At 40.9% G+C, this 18,450-nt stretch overlaps 2 protein-coding genes across 2 annotated transcripts; both read right to left on the bottom strand.

Annotated features, from left to right (window-relative positions):
* Positions 1 to 6,459: 6,459 nt before the first annotated feature.
* LOC119551492 lies at positions 6,460 to 6,853 on the bottom strand. The gene has a single exon (XM_037860859.1). It carries the CDS (start codon positions 6,764 to 6,766, stop codon positions 6,506 to 6,508), a length of 261 nt encoding a protein of 86 aa, XP_037716787.1. The 5' UTR covers positions 6,767 to 6,853; the 3' UTR covers positions 6,460 to 6,505.
* Positions 6,854 to 11,335: 4,482 nt separating this feature from the next.
* Positions 11,336 to 14,833, bottom strand: LOC119550532. The gene is made up of 7 exons (XM_037859252.1): positions 14,417 to 14,833; positions 13,495 to 13,661; positions 12,932 to 13,324; positions 12,691 to 12,867; positions 12,044 to 12,327; positions 11,835 to 11,980; positions 11,336 to 11,744 (listed from the first exon to the last, which is right to left on the bottom strand). The coding sequence occupies exons 1-7, from the start codon at positions 14,688 to 14,690 to the stop codon at positions 11,428 to 11,430; spliced, it is 1,758 nt and encodes a 585-aa protein (XP_037715180.1). The 5' UTR covers positions 14,691 to 14,833; the 3' UTR covers positions 11,336 to 11,427.
* Positions 14,834 to 18,450: the final 3,617 nt, after the last annotated feature.

Genomic DNA, 18,450 nt, shown 5'->3' with positions numbered 1-18,450 from the left:
CAATAGACACATCATCATGAATAAATCACTGATAAGCAAAAAGTTAGTTTATATCCTCATGTTCCCAAATCCCAGCCTTTTTAATTATACAATCCCATTTCAGAGAAGCACTCAGATTCCAATCTGATAATAGTTGTTAACAGAAAGACCCTTAGTATTCAGCGAACATCGCATCTTCCCTTCAAGGAAAACCCTCCTTCATCACGAAATCCTCAGACCAATTAACCATTTAAAAGCGTATCGAACTCCTTCATTAGCAAACATTGCCCAATTTCTACCCTCGTCGCAAATATTTCATTTATATGCCATAAATACTTGTATGAAACTTTCAACGCGACATGAAAATTAAACGAAATGGGACACCCATCCTATTTGCCACATCCCCATATATGTATGGATGTCCTGAAATTGTTTGTCTTTACGGGTAGCAAATAAAAATTCTGCTTTAACGCATGAAATCACACAAAGATACTAAAAATTTGAACATGCAAGTTTATGTTGGCCAAACGGCATGGAGTCTGCGGCAAGGATAAAATGTCCTCTAAGTGGGTGGCGGTGGGTGGTAGTGGGTGGGTGGTCGCTGTGGCCGTGGGTGGGTGGTCGCTGTGGCCGTGGCACAGACTGCACACACACATGCATACCAAACAGCAACAATAGTAAACAAAGCGCCACAGTTTATGACGCAGTAGGCCAAAGTCCCCCAGCCTCATAAATATAAAAATTAGTTGCCGGTCAGTTAGCAAGTGGGTGGTTGGGTGGTTGGGCGGTCTCGACTGAAAGGCCACGCTGGCCGCCCACAATTAATTAATTAGTTCAGTTGACAAAAATTGCGGTGTTGCCTGGTGGGCAAAGAGGTCGACGGGCTGCGACTGGAGTGGCAGAGGGGCGGGGGTCATGGGGCAGGGGGCGTGGCAGGGTTATGTGGCTGGCCCGGCATGTGTCTGTGATTGGACTGGCTTACCCATGAGCTCCTCCACGAGAAATGTGTGTGTGTGTTTGGGGATGGCCAAATGGCTGCGACTCTAATTATGTTCATGCGTAACTCGAATTATCAAAGGACATTTATATTGGGTTATGCGGATTTTGCCTGGAATTGCACTCTAATAAAGATGTAATAGTAAAAGCATTCCTAAATTGTTTCGAATTAAGAGCTGAATTATTAGCACTATTTCAGTAAAAGCATTCTATATAAAATAACACTATCTTATATAACTAACAATTCCTTTTGAAGCTATGAATATTTTGTATAACATAAAATTGTACCTGCGTAGTTCACAGGAAACTTTTACCCAACAAGAAGAAACGTCAAAGTACCTAATTACACTCAGAAAAAAATACGGTTCTAAAACCCAATGACATAAAAACCTAAAGACCATATTTGTATTTCTGAATAGCTTTAATCTCTATTATTTGAATACCTATAAATAAGTAATTCATTAGGGATCTTCGAGCACAGACACACTAGATTGAAATCATATAAAAGTGTGCTTAACCTATCCTAAAAATATATTTTTAACATATTAGCCACATCATCCCAAACCAGCTGTTCTGTAAATAATTTGTTGACTTAGTTGTAAAAATATTTTTTTAAAATTAAGAATACCATTAAAGTTAAGGTTCTAAAAGCATGATATGTCAAAGCTAGCCTTTTAATTCCTTTTCACCAATTTTCTCTGCATAAACCCATAGTTTTTGCTGGTGTGTGTGTACCCATGCCCATGTGTGAGTGTAACTGTTTTGGGCCCTCGTCCTTTGTGGGTGTCATTTCAGTTTCAAGGGTCGTGGGCTGCCGGCGGTCAACTGTTTTCATAAGCGTAGCAAATATTTTCACAAGGCCAATTAGTGGGCAGGCTCCCAGTTGACCGCAGATGCTGAGAGTTTTCCCGCCCTCCCCCTTAAACCCAGCGCCCGATCCCAAGTCCTTTCGCCCCCCCCCCCACTTCCGTTTCCGTTTCAGCACAGCACAGTTATAAAATTAATAAAAAGCTCCCAAACTTTCCAGCTAGCTCCCTCCCTTTTCAGCAAACGCCATCTCCCTCTCGCCTAAACAGCTGATCACACTCTGGTTTTTGTCAACGACTTTTCCGTGTGACGCAACATACTTGCGAACACAAAAAGTGAAAAAGTGAAAAAGGCAAAGGCAAAAGCAATAAACTTTTCAATTGTTTCTTTCGCACTCTATGCAATAGTTTTCCGCAGCCTTCCTCTTCTTATTTTAGTTTTTACACAAAGTTTTTAACTGGCGCTGACTTTAAGTGCAATTCAGTGCCGAGGACAAGAAAACCTCAAAAAAAAAGCGATAAAAAAAAGTAAAAAAAAAAAGGAAAATGTTAAAAACTTTTTCCCACTTGCCGCTGACTTTTCCACTGTGTTCTATTCTGTTTTGCGGCTGCCACATTCGTTTTGTTTTCGCCAGTTTAAAAACGCATTGCCAAATGTGTCACACAGAAGTTATTGTTCGTGTTGTGCTTTTCCCTCGCTCCTTCACCGTTATTTCGCCTGACACAATGCGAGTGCCGTTAGTTCAGAGTGGCAGGGAGCGAGCGAGAGGGGTTGCATGCAGCATGCGGTTGCTTTGTCTCCTGCATTGCACATTTTGCACTTGACACAATGCACAGCCAACCGGTGGAAGCGAGACGGATGGCGGTGAAGAGTCGAACGGTACTTGACGGGTCAGTGCGCCCACCTTTCACCACCCACCACCCATCACCCACCTCCCAAAACCCTCTTTCTAGCACCCATCCTGCACAAAGGACCCGGCAAACAAACAGCTAAAAATGCAACTGGGTTGAGTGTCTTAATGCGTGGCTAAATGCCGACATTCAGGTGTTTTCCATTTTACAAAGTGTTCATTTCAGATGAAATGTTTTTTTTGGGTGACCTTCTGTTTAGATTTTAGAGATGTACAATGGCACAAATTCTTACGTATCATATCCTTTTGTCATAATAACAAACAAAATACTAAAAGGGATACCATAAGAGCTCACAAGGTCAAAGATAAGCTCAGAAAATTTACCTTAAAGAAATCAAACATCATTTTGATTTTTTAGATGTGGGCAAATACAATTTTTGGAAAAAAATGTTTTTTGTTAGAGACCAGAAATCACCTATAAGGTTTTTAAAAGAATGCAACGATACATTTCATATCCAAGGGATTTTTTCTGGAATAATGATAATATTTCAATATTGCATACTTTTAGACACTTTGAAAAGTTTAAAAGATAACCCAAAAAAAACAGATACAAGTAAATTGTTCTTAAATTGAGAACATTCGTTCTTGAATACCGTGTAAGTACATTTTGGTGTCAATGTTCTCAATATTCGAACGAAATGGTGAGAAGAAAAAAGTTTAATTAAGTTAATTGATCAACTTTTTTTTTATACACTACTGACTAGACCAATAGTTTGTTTTTTGAGATATACAATGTAAGTACCTCCAATTTAACTTGATTCAAGCAAAATAAAAACATTTTCATCTTCAAAAATGTCGTTCTGTTTTAAAGAACATTTTAAACTCAGATGAGAACGTCAGAATTTTCTTTATGTATATATATGATTTATCTGTAACATATTCCATATTATAATGTGTATTTTCGCATTACTAATGCTTATGTTTTCCTAGTCTACACATATGGAGTAATTAAAAAGGAACAATTAAGAAGTTAATTCCTGTCCGAAACACAAATCCCCTTCGCGTTATAAGAAAATCCGTCCATCACTATCAGACTGATTTCAAAAGAGAGCTTAATAGAAATCATGTTCCCCTATTTTTCGGCTTTTTAAGCCGATCTGACTTTCAGAAGATGGGCTCACGCAGAGCCATCGATACGGGGTCCCAAGACGGATTAATTTTTAATGAGCCAGTTAGGCAACAATTAATGAGGCAGAGAGCAACAAACCGCCCACCGATTGGCCCACCCCCCTCCGAATGCGGTCTCACGTGCCACCCCAATAAATCTTCATTGCCAAAAGCCAACAACGGCAGCATAAAAACACAATGGAATACAATTGCAATTTCCCGTGTCCAGCGCCGTGTCCTTTCTGGCCTTCTTCTTGCCCTAAATCCTGACAAATGAGCGAAATTTCATAGCTCAGAGGATATTAACGTGTATTAGCAAGAGACGAAGCGATGGCGAATGCATTAAGTCAACTAACTGTGGTAAATAGAGGGGAATCAACTAGAAGGCGATCCTTCGAGGGCACGTTGCACGCAGCATCAAATTTGCTGCTTCATTTATAAGGATTACCTCCCCCGAAACAGTAAAAACTCATAACAAAATTACTTGCAAGAAATGCAACAAGCTCAAATATAAGTAGAAGATATACTACACACCCCCGTTTCGGAGGGTAGGAATAGGAAACTGGCGCCATGGGTGGAAGTTATTCTGGTGGGCGGGTGACTGGCCAACTAGATGGGTTTGCCCTCATTGCCTGGCAAACACGAAATATGCATTAGTTTGCCAGTTGTACTCCATGATTACAAGCTCTTTTTTAGCTGCACTTCTCGAGGGTTGACTCTGAGGGGCTTTGAAAAGTCGGGAAAATCTATATTACATCGGTTGGTGGCAATCAATCAAAATAGTTGTTGAAAAAGCCATAAAAGAATGAGCTCATTTAGAATCTATTACTGTTACTACTATTATTTTTGAAAGATGTTTTGAAAAGGATTATTCAGGATGTCACATACATCACTAGGGCTTTAAAATCACTTTTAAGGGCGCCAAAAAGTATGCAACTAAATATCATTTGCAGCCGGATGACCTATGGAAACCATTTCTATCATGTTTGGTTTGGTTTTTCTTGAATATAGAAGCATTAAGATATTGAAAATATTCCAAAGGGGTAGTACAACTTGAAACTCCACATTCCCTTGGGTCGCATGAATCTTCCGCATTTTTCCTAGATGTATTTACAGATATTGAAAGCATGAAACTCTCTCAAAAACAACCCAGCCTCTTAACTTTTCTTTCCCTATCTCAACCATGTAAGTTTATAAAGAGTTCGTATCTGGCAGGTGACTCAACCATTTCCCCGGGGAAACATTTCCAAAAAGGCATTTCTGCAGACACCAAATTACTTTTAGTAGCTGCAGCTATTTTTTGAAACATTTAGCAATATTAGAGGTGAATGTGAGCCGTAACTCCATTCAGGACACTGAAAGTAGCTGTTTGTCAGGTGTTTTTCGGTTTTCCCATTTGCGGTAGAGCCATTAAAGTCAACCAGGATGTCAAAACACGACGATGCCGCTGCCAGGTTATTATAATTAAAGTCGAGTCTCAAACGACAACGGGGAGTTTCGCTTTCTTCGCTACGGCTTTATTGTTTCCTTTCTGGAGTTCTGTGAGATGTTATTTGAAAATTCGTCGTTTGTTGTTTGTTGTTTACTGCGGCAAGACAGCCACAAGAACAACAGAATGTTTGGGGCCAGAACAACTCAACAGCTTGGCTTACAACGGAAACGACAACGACAACGGCAACGGCAATGGCAACAAGCAACATCAGCAGCAACTGCGTGCTATATGCCTTTTTAACTTGATTTAATGAGTGCAGGGAAAGACATCAACAAGAAAAATGAAATAACTGTCATTGAAGACATGAAAAAGGGAGCTCCGATGGGGGATAGACAATTTCTCCGTTTCGGCCCGAGTTCTGATGAGTTGAGCTGATGGAGTACGAGGCGGCGCTACTTAACTGGGACGTCAAGGGATGGGTCCGTCCTTTCTGAGTCCTGTCTTTCGATTCCCAAGAACCGAGTCCTGGGTGTGGCAGGGCGCAATTATGCAGCAAATTAACGCTTTATATTTATTAAAAGGAAACCCAAGAAAATGGTCTTGGGCGTGGCCCTCTCAAGAGGGGGATGAATGTGTCCATACGTAGACACTGAAGTTCCTTTGACAGTTGGCAAAAAAATGTGGTAAACAAGAAGGATACCCAGCTTGCTAAAAGCTTGTATATCCTTCATCTTGTTGGTGATGGTGAAATTCTATGGTAATTGATATTTATGGTTGAGTTTACCAGGAAAATTAGGGATACTACAAGAGACTGTCGAAAAAAATTTCATCAAGCACTTTAGTGCTAAAATTGGGCGCAACTTCGGTAATTTATAATATCAAAGGGCCGTTATCAGTTGACAATGAATTTAATGCTGTTTATGATTTATCGAAAATTCTGGAACTAGCTATCTGCATGATATCAGAATGGGGGGTTTTGTAACAAAGTATTTAAATGTAAAATATAAGAACCGCATGTCGGCATGATTAAGAATTATTTTCTGATAAAAGGTATAACAAACTTTGGTTTTTGGACGGGGAACTTCATAATAGTATGGTACCGTTGTATATTCATATCATTTAGAAACCACAAACCTATGTAATAAACTGATATGTTATGTTTAAGGAACCGAATTGAATCATCACTCCGCTTAGTCACTCTTAGTTTCAGTCTATATTTAGCGTTTAGTTTACATAGTTCTTATTTATATCAAGTATTTGACAACTGCACAATCCTACGAGATGACACACAGGCCGCACTCCTCCATCACACAACAGGCTCCCAGGAGCATGCAGCATTCGGCGTCACTGGGTCCTGACTGAGGGGGTCCTGGCTGATTGTAGCTGGGCTGCTCCACCACGACCACCGGTTGATTGTACATGGGCGAAGGCATTATCACCTCCACGGGCGGAGGGGGTCCAATCACATTCACCACCTCCACGGGCGGCTGGTAGTACGGATCGATAACGTCCACCTGGTAGCCTGGGTTGTACATCCTCCTTGCTTAACTGTTCTACTGACTTTGGTGCTAGCTAGTGACTATTGTTAATAGTAACTGGCCTAAACTGCTCGACTAAGTGAACGCCGCTCGGTAACGCGCCTTTAACTGAAACATCGAACGCAAATGGCTGGCGGTTTGCTGGAAATATCTTACTCATTATTATCTAAAGCCGGTAGGCATTTGATCAATGCCCTGCCCTGATTACGAATTTGTGTACACGCAAAAAAACATTGAGAAAACAGCTACAGTGGGACAATTTGAATAGGAAATTCCACACAGAGGGAAATATTAAAGAACATTGTTCTTGATTTGAGAACATTCGTTCTTGAAAACCGTGTATAACGATATTAGATCGAAATGATGAGAAGAGAAAAGTTAAATTTAGTTAAGAACATTCTGAACTCAGATAAAAAAAATAATTAATAAGAAACAACCTAAGAAAAAATTAAGAGGGAGTTAGGATCGAGTACTTATTTAAATCCTTATTAAATAATAAAGATTTAAGTTTTTAAGTGATCAAACAAAACTACATTTTTATTTAGTGATTTGTTCCCATGTATAACTAACCTCTTTTGGCAAGAGTAAGCTTCCGTATGAGCTTTATACTGGTATATCCATTTTAATAAGGCAAACTTGTTATGCCAAGTTTTTCAACAATAACATGAGTAGCTTGCCACATAAGCAAACTTTATAAACAGGTTTAAAACAAATCCCAATGAAAGTTAAAGTTTGAATTTGTCCTGCTTTTAAAATGTGTTTACTGCTCTTGTATATTTATATTATAAAATCAGATAGTTTTATCCAATTCACTTAGATATCCGCACCACGGTTTTCCGACTGGCGTGTCACGTTGCGTATGAGTAATATTGTTTGGGCTTTAGATAAACGTTTGGCAGCGAAAGAGAGCGGGCCAGAAATTATGTTAAATGAGCAGGCCAACACCAGAAAAAGCACACCCCTTTGGAGTCGAACTCCCTCCCACACACTCGTAATGTCCCAGTTGGGGACTCTCGTCAAAATATTTGGGGCGAGAACTCTGTCGCTGCGGTTGCAATTCAAGCGCCAAGAGTCATAAAATCCTTTATCAAATGGGAGCAGCAGGCCCATGGAACCGGAGTTGGCAGCACTCTTGACACATTTTCCGCTTTTATTGGCAAATTGAGAAACATATAAATAATAACTCGGAATGTGAACTAACTTTGAAATGATGTGGCGAGCATTGCCGGCGGCCAAAAAAGGATTGCTCCTGCTTGGCCGCCATAAAACTACAAATTTTTGTGGCATGTTATTAAATTTGGCTTTTTATTATCATGTGGTCTTTTGGCATTGAGATTTATGTAAGACAATATGTTGGCCCCCTAAATAGAGAAAGCACAGTGTGAACACAGCGTTATTTATAACGAATCGTAAAATTTTATTGCACGAAAAAACTGTGTGAATTGTTTGTGGTCGCCATAGACATAGAAAGTTAATTTAACGTAACGAATTAGGGGATTTGAGGTCCCCATTTCCGAAGCATCCTCATCGTCCTTTCACATGATGGTGCAACAGCAACAGCAGTCGCCACATGCACAGCAACAGGGGCAACAAGGACAGCAACAGCAGCTATTATCCTTGGGAGGGGGTGGTGGTGGAGGTTGTTGAACGATCACCGTGGTGGATGGTTGGGGCGCTACCTGAACCACCTCTACAACGCGAGTTCTGTGGTCCATTGTGATTTGTAGTTATACGGTAGTTAGGTCTATAATATTATAAAGTCGACTTGTTGCACAGCACGCGTTTGGTTGGACACTGGTCATAACACCTGGATTGTGTTATTATAGCCACGCTCTCGCCAATCTGCGTCTTTATCTATAGATAAAAGTAACTGGAACTCTTATCAGTCGCCAGCGATTTGTGTGAAGTACCCAGCGATCCGTTGTGGTCTCACCTTGATTGTCCAACCAGCTTTATGATAAGAGAACACCAAATCGATGGGTTATTTATTACATGATTGTATTTACAGAACTTGTACGGAAATACTATGGTTCAAATAAACATTGCCACATATTCATTCAAATCACTTATGCAAATCTGATAAAAATCAGATAATTCTTATCTATTTTAGTTGTATATCTTATCTGGTTTTTAAATATCTGTGGGGTCTACCAAACTACGTCACTGAGATAGCACATTGCATTTATCAACTGCAGTATATGGACCACTTTAGGTACAATTAAAGTAACTCCTAACTAAACCTTGGGTTTAATGTTTGTTAAATCTATGATATTACCAATACAATACTATAGTACCCTATTTAGGTTTTAATTCTCCATTTACTTGGAGTAGAGTTTCCACTTTAATTACACCCAAGACCGGCGCTCTCATTCCCCCACGAGTTTATCAATTGAATGACTCACATTACACAAACTATCAGGGGAAACTGGAAACACGCTAATGTCGCATAATGCCAAATGGGGCAGCTAATTATATATGCCACCTTATCTGAGCACTCAGAACTATATCCGACTACGCACTTTGCATTCGAAACCAGCCATCCAAGTGGCCCCATCAGCATCAGGAGTCGCATCAATTTCGGGCGAATAGTTCCTCGTTGCTATCATAAAACCGAGATCTCAATTAAAAATTTCACCCAACACCGCAGTTGGTGGATGGGATATAAGGTGGGTTCGTTGGGTTCCGAGGGGCGTTACCTTTCTGAAATTAATAAAAATATATATTTTTGAGCGCCCTTCTTGCAATGGCGATGATAATTAGTGTACGTGATTCTATTTACTTCGACTGGGCCCCCACCAAAAACCCCGATGGATCCCAGTAGCATCCCCGCTTGGGAAAGGGGTTGGGTGGTTCGGCGCACAGGAGGAGGGTCCTTTAAGCCAAGGGAATGTCCCTGTGTGTGTTTGCAGGGTGTAATATGATATGCGCGTAAAAAATATAGTACGTGTGTGCGTGACAATGGCAACAACGTGCGGCAGATCCCTAAAAGGCAATGGATGGGGTACATTGGTTTTGGGGGACTGGCGGCGAATGCCGGGTGTCAAAAATGAAACTACGCCTGCTCGGAATTTTAAAATAAGCAAATGAGTTTTAGCCTGATGAAAGCAGGCAGCATTCGAAGCTGAAGCAACAGCGGAGCCCATAAATATTTATAAACTTTCCCCTGTCATATAAATACGGGGTCATTAGTTGGCTGGCATACCTTTCGCCAGAGGTCCCAGACCTCCTACAGGATAATAAAAACGAACTAGGCGGCAATTTGAATTCCTCTATTCTGTATAAAGCAGGCGACTAATAGAGTCGTTACTTTCCTCCGACATAACTAAAAGGTTAATGAGGTTCACTCAGATTTATTAGCGGGGAATGTTTAAAGCGGGATTATTTCTTTTTTTATTAGATAGTATAAAGATTAGTTGCTGTAAAATGGTATTTAAAAAGTTTAAATTATAATATTTAACTTAATACCACCACTTATAAAAACTACGAGAAAGTCCTTCTGAGAAATAAAGCATACGCATCGTTGGCCCAAAATACCAATGGCTAGTTAAACTGAGGTCAGGACCAAGCCTATCAGCTTTGTTTCTGTATAAACTCGGGGTCATATAATATATACACAATACATATAAAAATGATAAAGCAAAATGGCGAAAAGTGGCAGTAAAAAATAAAATGCGCTGCCGCAAAAGTGCCATTTGTGGCATAAACACATGCGCGCCAAAAACTTTGATAAGACAAAAGAGCCGAGCCGAGGCCACCGAACCAGGTGGGCTGTTGGGCAGGTGGGTGGTGAAAAGGCGGCAGGTGGAAAATGGAGAGGGCGAAGGAAGGCCGAAAACTTTGCCAAGTGTGGCGGCAGCGGGAAAGCCAGAGTGGAAATGTCCCAAGAATGAACTTCGCCGTTGGATCCTGCGACCGCAGTGTGCCACTAAATGCTGCCACTAAATGTGTGCCAAGTATTATTGCAGGTGCCACCAGGTGCCTATCTGCACACACACGTGCCATTTGCGTGTGTGTGTGTGTGTCTCAGCTCTCTGCCGAAATTGCCCAAGGAGCTGCTCCTTGAGGTGTTCACCAAGCCAGGACTGGCATAAAATTAGCACAATAAAAACACATAAATGCGGCACAAAAACATGAAAATCCACTTGTTATAATTTAATCGAGTTGATAGAATTTTTACGACACCTTTCTCCAGGTGTATGTATGTGCGGATGTGTGTCTGCGCGAACCTTTGCTTAAAATGTGGGACAAAATAAAAGTTTTAATCACACGTCGCCATTTTATTGCTGGCCATGAAGATAAGAAAATGCATTACCAACTTTACGTGGGCTAAACTTTAGTTTAAATAGAAATGTTAAGTGCACAATGGTAAGTGAAATCACTTAGGTTTTATAAGCAAATGGGCTTAAGCAATTAACTAAAGCTACAAAAAATCATTTAATTTATTAGGCATATATAATAAGAATGTTAAAAAAGGCGTTTTCCCTGCTTCTACAAATTATATTTTAAATTTATCTTGCAAAAACTGTTGTTTATTTTTTTTAAAGAAGGTTGATAAGGGTATGCATATTTTAACGTTTGTAAAACATATATTTGCCAAGTGTACTTAATCCAAACATTAGTAACGAAAGTAAAATTAATGTTAAACATTAGATCGGCAACTATGCCGACTTATATCCTTGGGAACCTTCCTCATTTTCCTGAGCGCTAACTAAGGAGTGGGTGGCCACCGATTCTGATTTGCTCACCCGCCGAGACTGCATTAGGGTGGCCCGCTTGTTGATCGACTCCTCCGTGTTACACATCATGCAGTTCTCTATGAAGAGAACCAACTCCGGAGCTCCGAGGATATGGGCGATGGGCAGGGCATCGTCCAGGGCTTCCTTAGTCTGTTCCAGCTTGTGAAGAATGGCGTTGGCCTTGACTATTTGGACCACGCTAAGGAACTTCCACAGATTGCTATTGCAGTTCTTGCTTTCTAAAGGGTTAATTTTATGAAATAATATGATATTCGATTTAAGTAGTCTATTATTCTGTGCTTTTATACATATCTAATAAGTTTGTTTACCTTTGATAGCCTTGCGAGCGTTGAAAGCACACTCGGAATGACGTCCTTGGTCCAAATACGACTGAGAAATCTGATGCAACAAATAACATTTTTCAATTGAATACTTGGCAAAAACCATTCGATGTTCCAGCCGGGCAGTCAGCTTTCTGTAAAGTTTATTTATGGGCATTTAAGATATTCTTACGATTATTGAATTATTTTAAACTTACTTGGCCCGTGTGGTCGCTGGATCGTTACCCTCAGGCTCCGGTTGTCGATCTCCAAATGTCAGTGAAACGAAGTCCTTTATTCTCTCCACCGGCAATCGAAGTAACCTTAATATTCCATTACTACCTTGGGGTATAAAACCTTTTGGCACTCGAAGTTGTTCGGATAGAGCCAAAGCCATTGTATTGTAGACCTCGTTGAGAAACTCGAATTTCCAGCACATCACACGGGCTGTTTTCAGCACCACGTATGATCCCATAAGCTCCTCCACGAATTTGGCCAGTTGCTGTGAATCGGTTGAATAATATTAAATGATTTATACCTTGGAATAAAAGTAAAATGTTTAAAACAGATACCGGGTTGGGTTGGACTGATTGTCAATTGGAATTTATTAGACCTGTTCGAAATTCCCTTGTTATCTCAGATATAACTATTCTGCTAATTAAGGCATTTCTATAACCTATAAGATGATATAGGATATATTGTAATATTGATCGTGAGCTGAGATGCTGAAGAGATTTGCAAATCTAAAATGGGTAAGTTCGCTAAAGCCGAAGGTCTCTTTTTGTCTACAAACAATTGCTCTTATACCAGTCTTGCCGTACGACATTATTTACAATAATTTTCCAAGTATACCACTAGGACTCACCTGCACCTTCTTGCCCTTACGAAGCACCCGAATCTGCTTCAGGGCCTGGTTCATGTTACGATGTGTCTGATATTGTACGCGGAACAGGTAGGCCTCACGGTATCGATCCGACATGGCCTTATTGCGGTACTTCAGGTAGTTGACCAGGTAAAGTGGACAACGGGATTGCAGCATTTTCTGCAGATGGGAAAAGCCAGGATCAAAATCGACAGCTGAAAACTCCCCCCTAATCTCATCTTACCATGAACTTACGAACGATTTCGTACTGTTTGCTAGAGAGATTCTGAAGGAAGAACGAGGATTCCTTGCACTGGGGTAGCAGAAGGTTGGGATTCTTGCAGAGCATCTTCATGAAGAGCACATCGATCCAGGAGTCATTGATGTAAGACTGGTGGAAGATGTTGAAGGCCCGTTTCCGGCGGGCAATCTCCATCGGCGACAGCAGCTCCTCCGGGACCTCCGGAATGCTCTGCACGTCGCACTTGCCCTGCTCCTTTAGTATCTTCCACAGAGGCCGATCGTCGACCCTTTCCCTCTCCTTGATAAGGTCGTGAACAATGCTGACCGTCTTTAGATTTTTCGTAAAGAAGGCCGACATGGCCTCTCCAGTCACGTCTTTAATCACCCCATCCACCTAGTAGAATGGTTCTCTTAAAATTGTTTGCACACACATGATAATAATAACAATATAATAATATAAGTAATGGCGTCGAAATGTCTTAAATTCCTTTGGTTAATCGGTATCACTGGGTCTAAGCACATTTTTTTCCAATGATTATGACCATTTTTTAAATAAAAACTTACCACCAGCTGACGCTGCAAAAAGCTGTTCCTCTTATTGCCAATAAAGATCCGCATGTTATTGTGCATCTCGGCCTTGCTGTTTTCAAACTGGTTTAATTCGTAAAGCACGTCACAAATGTCAAGGTTGATTATGGCCTTCTCCTCGCCATCCACTTTAAGGGCCAGCTCTATATAAAACAATGAGGTTTAATAAGTGCAAAGGAAGTGGGTTAGTTCTTATTTAATTATCTGATTTTGCCGAAATTTTAAATTGCAACTAACCCATTTTTTAAGCTATTGGTAATAGGCCTTAAGCTTGGTGATGGTGTTATTTACGTAGTTTTTTTTTATTAAGAATTAGATAAGGTATACTGATAAACAGATGTACTGCCTTAATGAATTAGGGACCGGATAGATACTAGTGAATCTTGATGATAAGACATCGCGACATAATAAACCGGGTGATAACAATAAATTAAATAAGATTTACATTAAGTGGTTGTACCAATGGTAGTCCCTATATATATTCCTGCTTTATAAAGGGTGTCACAAAAATAAATGGGATTTTTAAATAAAATTTAAAGCTGTATAAAAGTATGCAGCAACATTTTCAAAATCACAAATCCCGATGAAATTACATCACAAAAAGAATCTATGATGTATAAAATGTTATAAAAGTAATGATGATATTAAACATGAACTACATTAACAAGTAAAATAAGGGCTGTACCTAATGTAATTCCCATCTATGCTCTTGTTTTATAAAAGATGGCCAGAAATTAAAAGAATTTTAAAATCAACCATAAAGGCGTATAAAAGTATGCAACAATCTTTGCCAGCGCATACTTTTGGACCCCCAAAATTATTGCTTATGAAATATGATAACGGTATGGGTTATCTTGAAAGAGCTGTGTTTAAACTCTGCTATCCCTTAGTAACTCACTGGCAGCATCCCGACTGTCGGCCAGGGCACCCAACATCTGGGCGGCCTTCCTCTTGCTCTGGCACCGTTTGTACAGCGTCATGTGATCCGTGGGCTCCAAGGCGAGTGCCTTGTTCAGATAGTGCAGGGCGAAGTTCTCTCGCCGGCGACGGGAGTAGTAGGTTCCCCAGTCCCGGTAAATGTCGTGAAGCACCTCGTCCGACCAGTCTATCTTCATCCATGGCGGCAAGGCCTCATCCAAATTCGCCTTTGGCATCTCCACAATCGACGTCATTTTGGCTAAGAGTATTGATGCCGCTCGTTTTTAAATTGAGTAGTGTGCAAAATTTGTGGTAAAGTTTTAATAAAACAGTGGTGATAATTTTACTATAAATTTAACAAAGGTTAAAACACGTGTGAGTTGAACAGAATGTGAAGTCTGTCTAATCAGAATACATAAAATCAGAGGTATGTTGATTTAATATTCAAACAAAACATTCTGTCTTCAAAAAAGTCATCAAAAATGTATTATTTTGATCAAAGATTTCACTTATTGCCAGCATTATTTACCCAACTGTTTGTGTACCGAGGCACAACTAATGGTTGCCCCATATTATTACAGTGGGCCTTTCGTGAGTGGCAGGTGGAAGTGGCAAGTGAGGGGGCGTCTCCGTTTCCTCTTCAACTTCGAATTCTGTCACACTTCTAATAAGCGCTTAAAAGCCACGCAAGGCTATCCAAAACCTGTGATTAAATGGGAAAAACTGAAGGGGGAGAAAACCGCTGTGGAAATCCGACCGCAAGGCGAGTGACAGAAGTGGCACAGGCCACCCGATAATTGTGCATGCCCAGTGGCAACCGAGCGAAAGAAATCACTTAAAAACCCACACGGCCACCTATAAATTATGCTTCACACCCAGTTCAAATAGAAGTTGTAACAATGAAATTAAAGCCGCCACAAAGGGCAGTGATAAGTGCTGGACGATGGGGGGAGTGGGTGGGTGTTCAACTCAACGCGATCATAAATCTAATGTGTAATAAATTTAAACAGCGAAATCATGCAAAAAGCAAAGGCAGGTCCTGTGGCTAAGCTCACGCACAGGACTTTTTCTTATTATACCCGTTACTCGTAGAGTAAAAGGGTATACTAGATTCGTCGGAAAGTATGTAACAGGCAGAAGGAAGCGTTTCCGACCCCATAAAGTATATATATTCTTCATCAGGATCACTAGCCGAGTCGATCTAGCCATGTCCGTCTGTCCGTCTGTCCGTCTGTCCGTCTGTCCGTCTGTCCGTCTGTCCGTCTGTCCGTCTGTCCGGATGAACGCTGAGATCTCGGAAACTATGAGAGCTAGGCTATTGAGATTTGGCGAGCAGATTCCTGAGCTTCTTACGCAGCGCAAGTTTGTTTCAGTAGAGTGCCACGCCCACTCTAACGCCCACAAACCGCCCAAAACTGTGGCTCCTACAGTTTTGATGTTAGATAGAAAATTTTAACTGAAATGTATTAGTCTTGTCCATACCTATCGATTGACCCAAAAAAAATTTTTCTACGCCCACTCTAACGCCCACAAACCTCCCAAGAAAAAAAGCTATGACGTCAGAGCCAGACAGTGCGAAATGTTTTTACGCGTGTATGTGTGTGTATGTAAATAGTTGCCGGCCGAACTTAGCGGCAAAGAGAAAAGCACTGCCGGCGCTCAGAGAGAGCAAAGTGCGCGGCTAACTTATTCTATTGAACAATGAATTTGTCACGCCTACCCTAACGCACACAACGCTTAAATCTGTCTTCCGCCGGTAGGTGGCGCATTTAAATCTCGCTTTGCTGCTTGCATATCTCCATTTCCCTTTGGTCGCTTAAGCTGAGTAACGGGTATCTGATAGTCGAGGTACTCGACTATAGCGTTCTCCCTTGTTTTTTTTTTTATTTTTCGCCACGAAGGACCCGACAATGACTACACTTTAGCGGCAAATTTGTGCGCATTGTCGCCGTATTATTTGCTATTATTTATGCCTTTTCCACTATTTACTTCCTTTCTTAGCGCCCGCCACGCCATTTTCAGAGTGGTGCGGGGGGTATGCAAAAGTGGCCACTCCTTGGCCAAAAGGGAGGAAAACCCACACATATACCGGGAAAATACACTGGGAAAACCGCAATCCTGGCTGCCTGACACTTATGGCGTGCTAAGCATTTGCGCCCGAAGAGAGGCTCGCGTGGATTTTAAACATTTTCACACAACATTCTCATATTTAGACGTCGCCCATCAGCCAAAAGCCGAGTGGAAATTCGCCTGCCGGGGTTTTCCCTTTTTCCACGATAATGTAAGCCCCTTTAAGCCCGAAATAAGGGACGCGAATGCGACCGCACCAACAACATGCAACGGCACACGCGACCCCAAATGAAAATCTGTGAAATGTAATTGTTACCATGAAAGCAGGGCCAACTCAAATACAAATACCCATCGCCCAACGAAAAGCCCCCCCCCCCCCCCCCTCTTGAGGGCATTTTAAGTAAGTTTCGCAGTTTGATAATCGCCGGGCCTCAGCCGCCAACGCTGATATACAAATTGGCTTTCGCAATGACTTTATATATTTTACGAGCTGCGGTCCTTTTCGGGAAATCGTCCTTTCGCCCTTTCCGTTTCGCATGTGAGCCGTCCTCTGATGCGATTATAAAGGAAAACTGATGCAGATAAAATTAATTGAATTCAAAAAGCCAAGCCATTGGTCTTGCTCCTTCCGTTTTCCTGCCAAAGTGCCTGCACTTGGCTGGCGAATTTTCGCAATGCTTTTCTGGGTCATGTCATGAGGAAAGTAAATAGTTACATGGCCACGAGTGGCTTAATCAGGAATTAAAATCAAGTTGTTCCACTCGTATGGCAAATTCTCAAATGCAGAATGGTGGAAGGATTGATTTCTGAGGGCAGTAAATAAAGACCTATTGTATTGAATAGCCCAAGTAGATAAGTAATAAAGCTAATATATCTAGAAAATTTAAAATATCTTTATCTGCCATTCTGTAAAATAGGGGTTAACGATTAGGTGCTTTCCATTAAGCCCTAAATTCCGCCTAAAATTCGATTATTTTGGGAGCTCTATCTTATCGATTTTCCAAACAAACCATTTATAAAACTGGGCGTGCCTTGGAACAGATTAATTTGGAAAGTAATGTATGTTATCTCTAAAGTTGACATTAGAAGAACTGGCGTTGTATTTGATAAATAACGCTGTTTTAGCATAATAAAATGTGCACTGAAATTCTTTATCATCGTTAGCTCGTTTTATAAAACCTTGACTTTCGCATAGGCTTTATACATTGAAAAGCTCTATCTTATCGTAGGTAGGGAAACTTTTATTATACAAGACGCACCTTTTAAGAAATGTTCTTTAATATAATATTGTTCATAGAAATGCTTATCTGTAAAGGGGACCTAAGAGGGGTTTCCCACATTTTATTTGCCATGACTAACTCTGCTCCAGGCATTTACAAGGTATTACTCATCGCCATGGGCCACATATTATACCACATCTTGTGGTAACAAACACGTCTATCGATTAGCATGCTATATACCACAGATTAGATAAGTCTTATCTTTATAAGGGGAGAGAGTCTTGATTAGATTTGCACTGTCAATGGGGATTTAGTTGCCTATAAGAGTTGGATCCATTCGCACGTTGTTCGAAGAAAACAAAAATATTTTAAAAATGCCACCACCACACGGAGGACCTGGAGGACACGGACACGGCGGTCATGGACATGGTGGACCACCGCATCACGGTGGACCTCCGCATCATGGAGGTCACCATGGACCACCGCATCATCATGGACCGCCCCATCATCATGGACCTCCCTGCCTTTGCTGCACAATTTCCTAAGGATTTTAACAATTTAACAATGAATTTACGATAGTTTTAAGGATTGCCGTGGAATAAATACAAATGCCCCAAGGAAGTTCTGTAACTCTGTGTGTATGTCTAAGGTTAATAAGCCGTCTAATTAGTTTAATCGAGTGCCTCGAGTGCTAGGCAATTAATGGCTGGCTAATCATTATGTG

Source organism: Drosophila subpulchrella, chromosome 2R (assembly GCF_014743375.2).
Source record: "Drosophila subpulchrella strain 33 F10 #4 breed RU33 chromosome 2R, RU_Dsub_v1.1 Primary Assembly, whole genome shotgun sequence".
In the NCBI taxonomy this organism is placed as follows: domain Eukaryota; kingdom Metazoa; phylum Arthropoda; class Insecta; order Diptera; family Drosophilidae; genus Drosophila; species Drosophila subpulchrella.
This window is presented reverse-complemented; position numbering and strand designations above follow the sequence as displayed.

Excerpts from the sequence above, each read along its gene's own strand:
- LOC119551492 (XM_037860859.1), bottom strand. The coding sequence starts at position 6,766 with ATGTACAACCCAGGCTACCAGGTGGACGTTATCGATCCGTACTACCAG.
- LOC119550532 (XM_037859252.1), bottom strand. The coding sequence starts at position 14,690 with ATGACGTCGATTGTGGAGATGCCAAAGGCGAATTTGGATGAGGCCTTG. Across the intron at positions 13,662-14,416 it reads CGACAGTCGGGATGCTGCCA|AGCTGGCCCTTAAAGTGGAT; the intron begins GTGAGTTACTAA and ends TGTTTTATATAG. Across the intron at positions 12,328-12,690 it reads GTAAGGGCAAGAAGGTGCAG|CAACTGGCCAAATTCGTGGA; the intron begins GTGAGTCCTAGT and ends ACCGATTCACAG.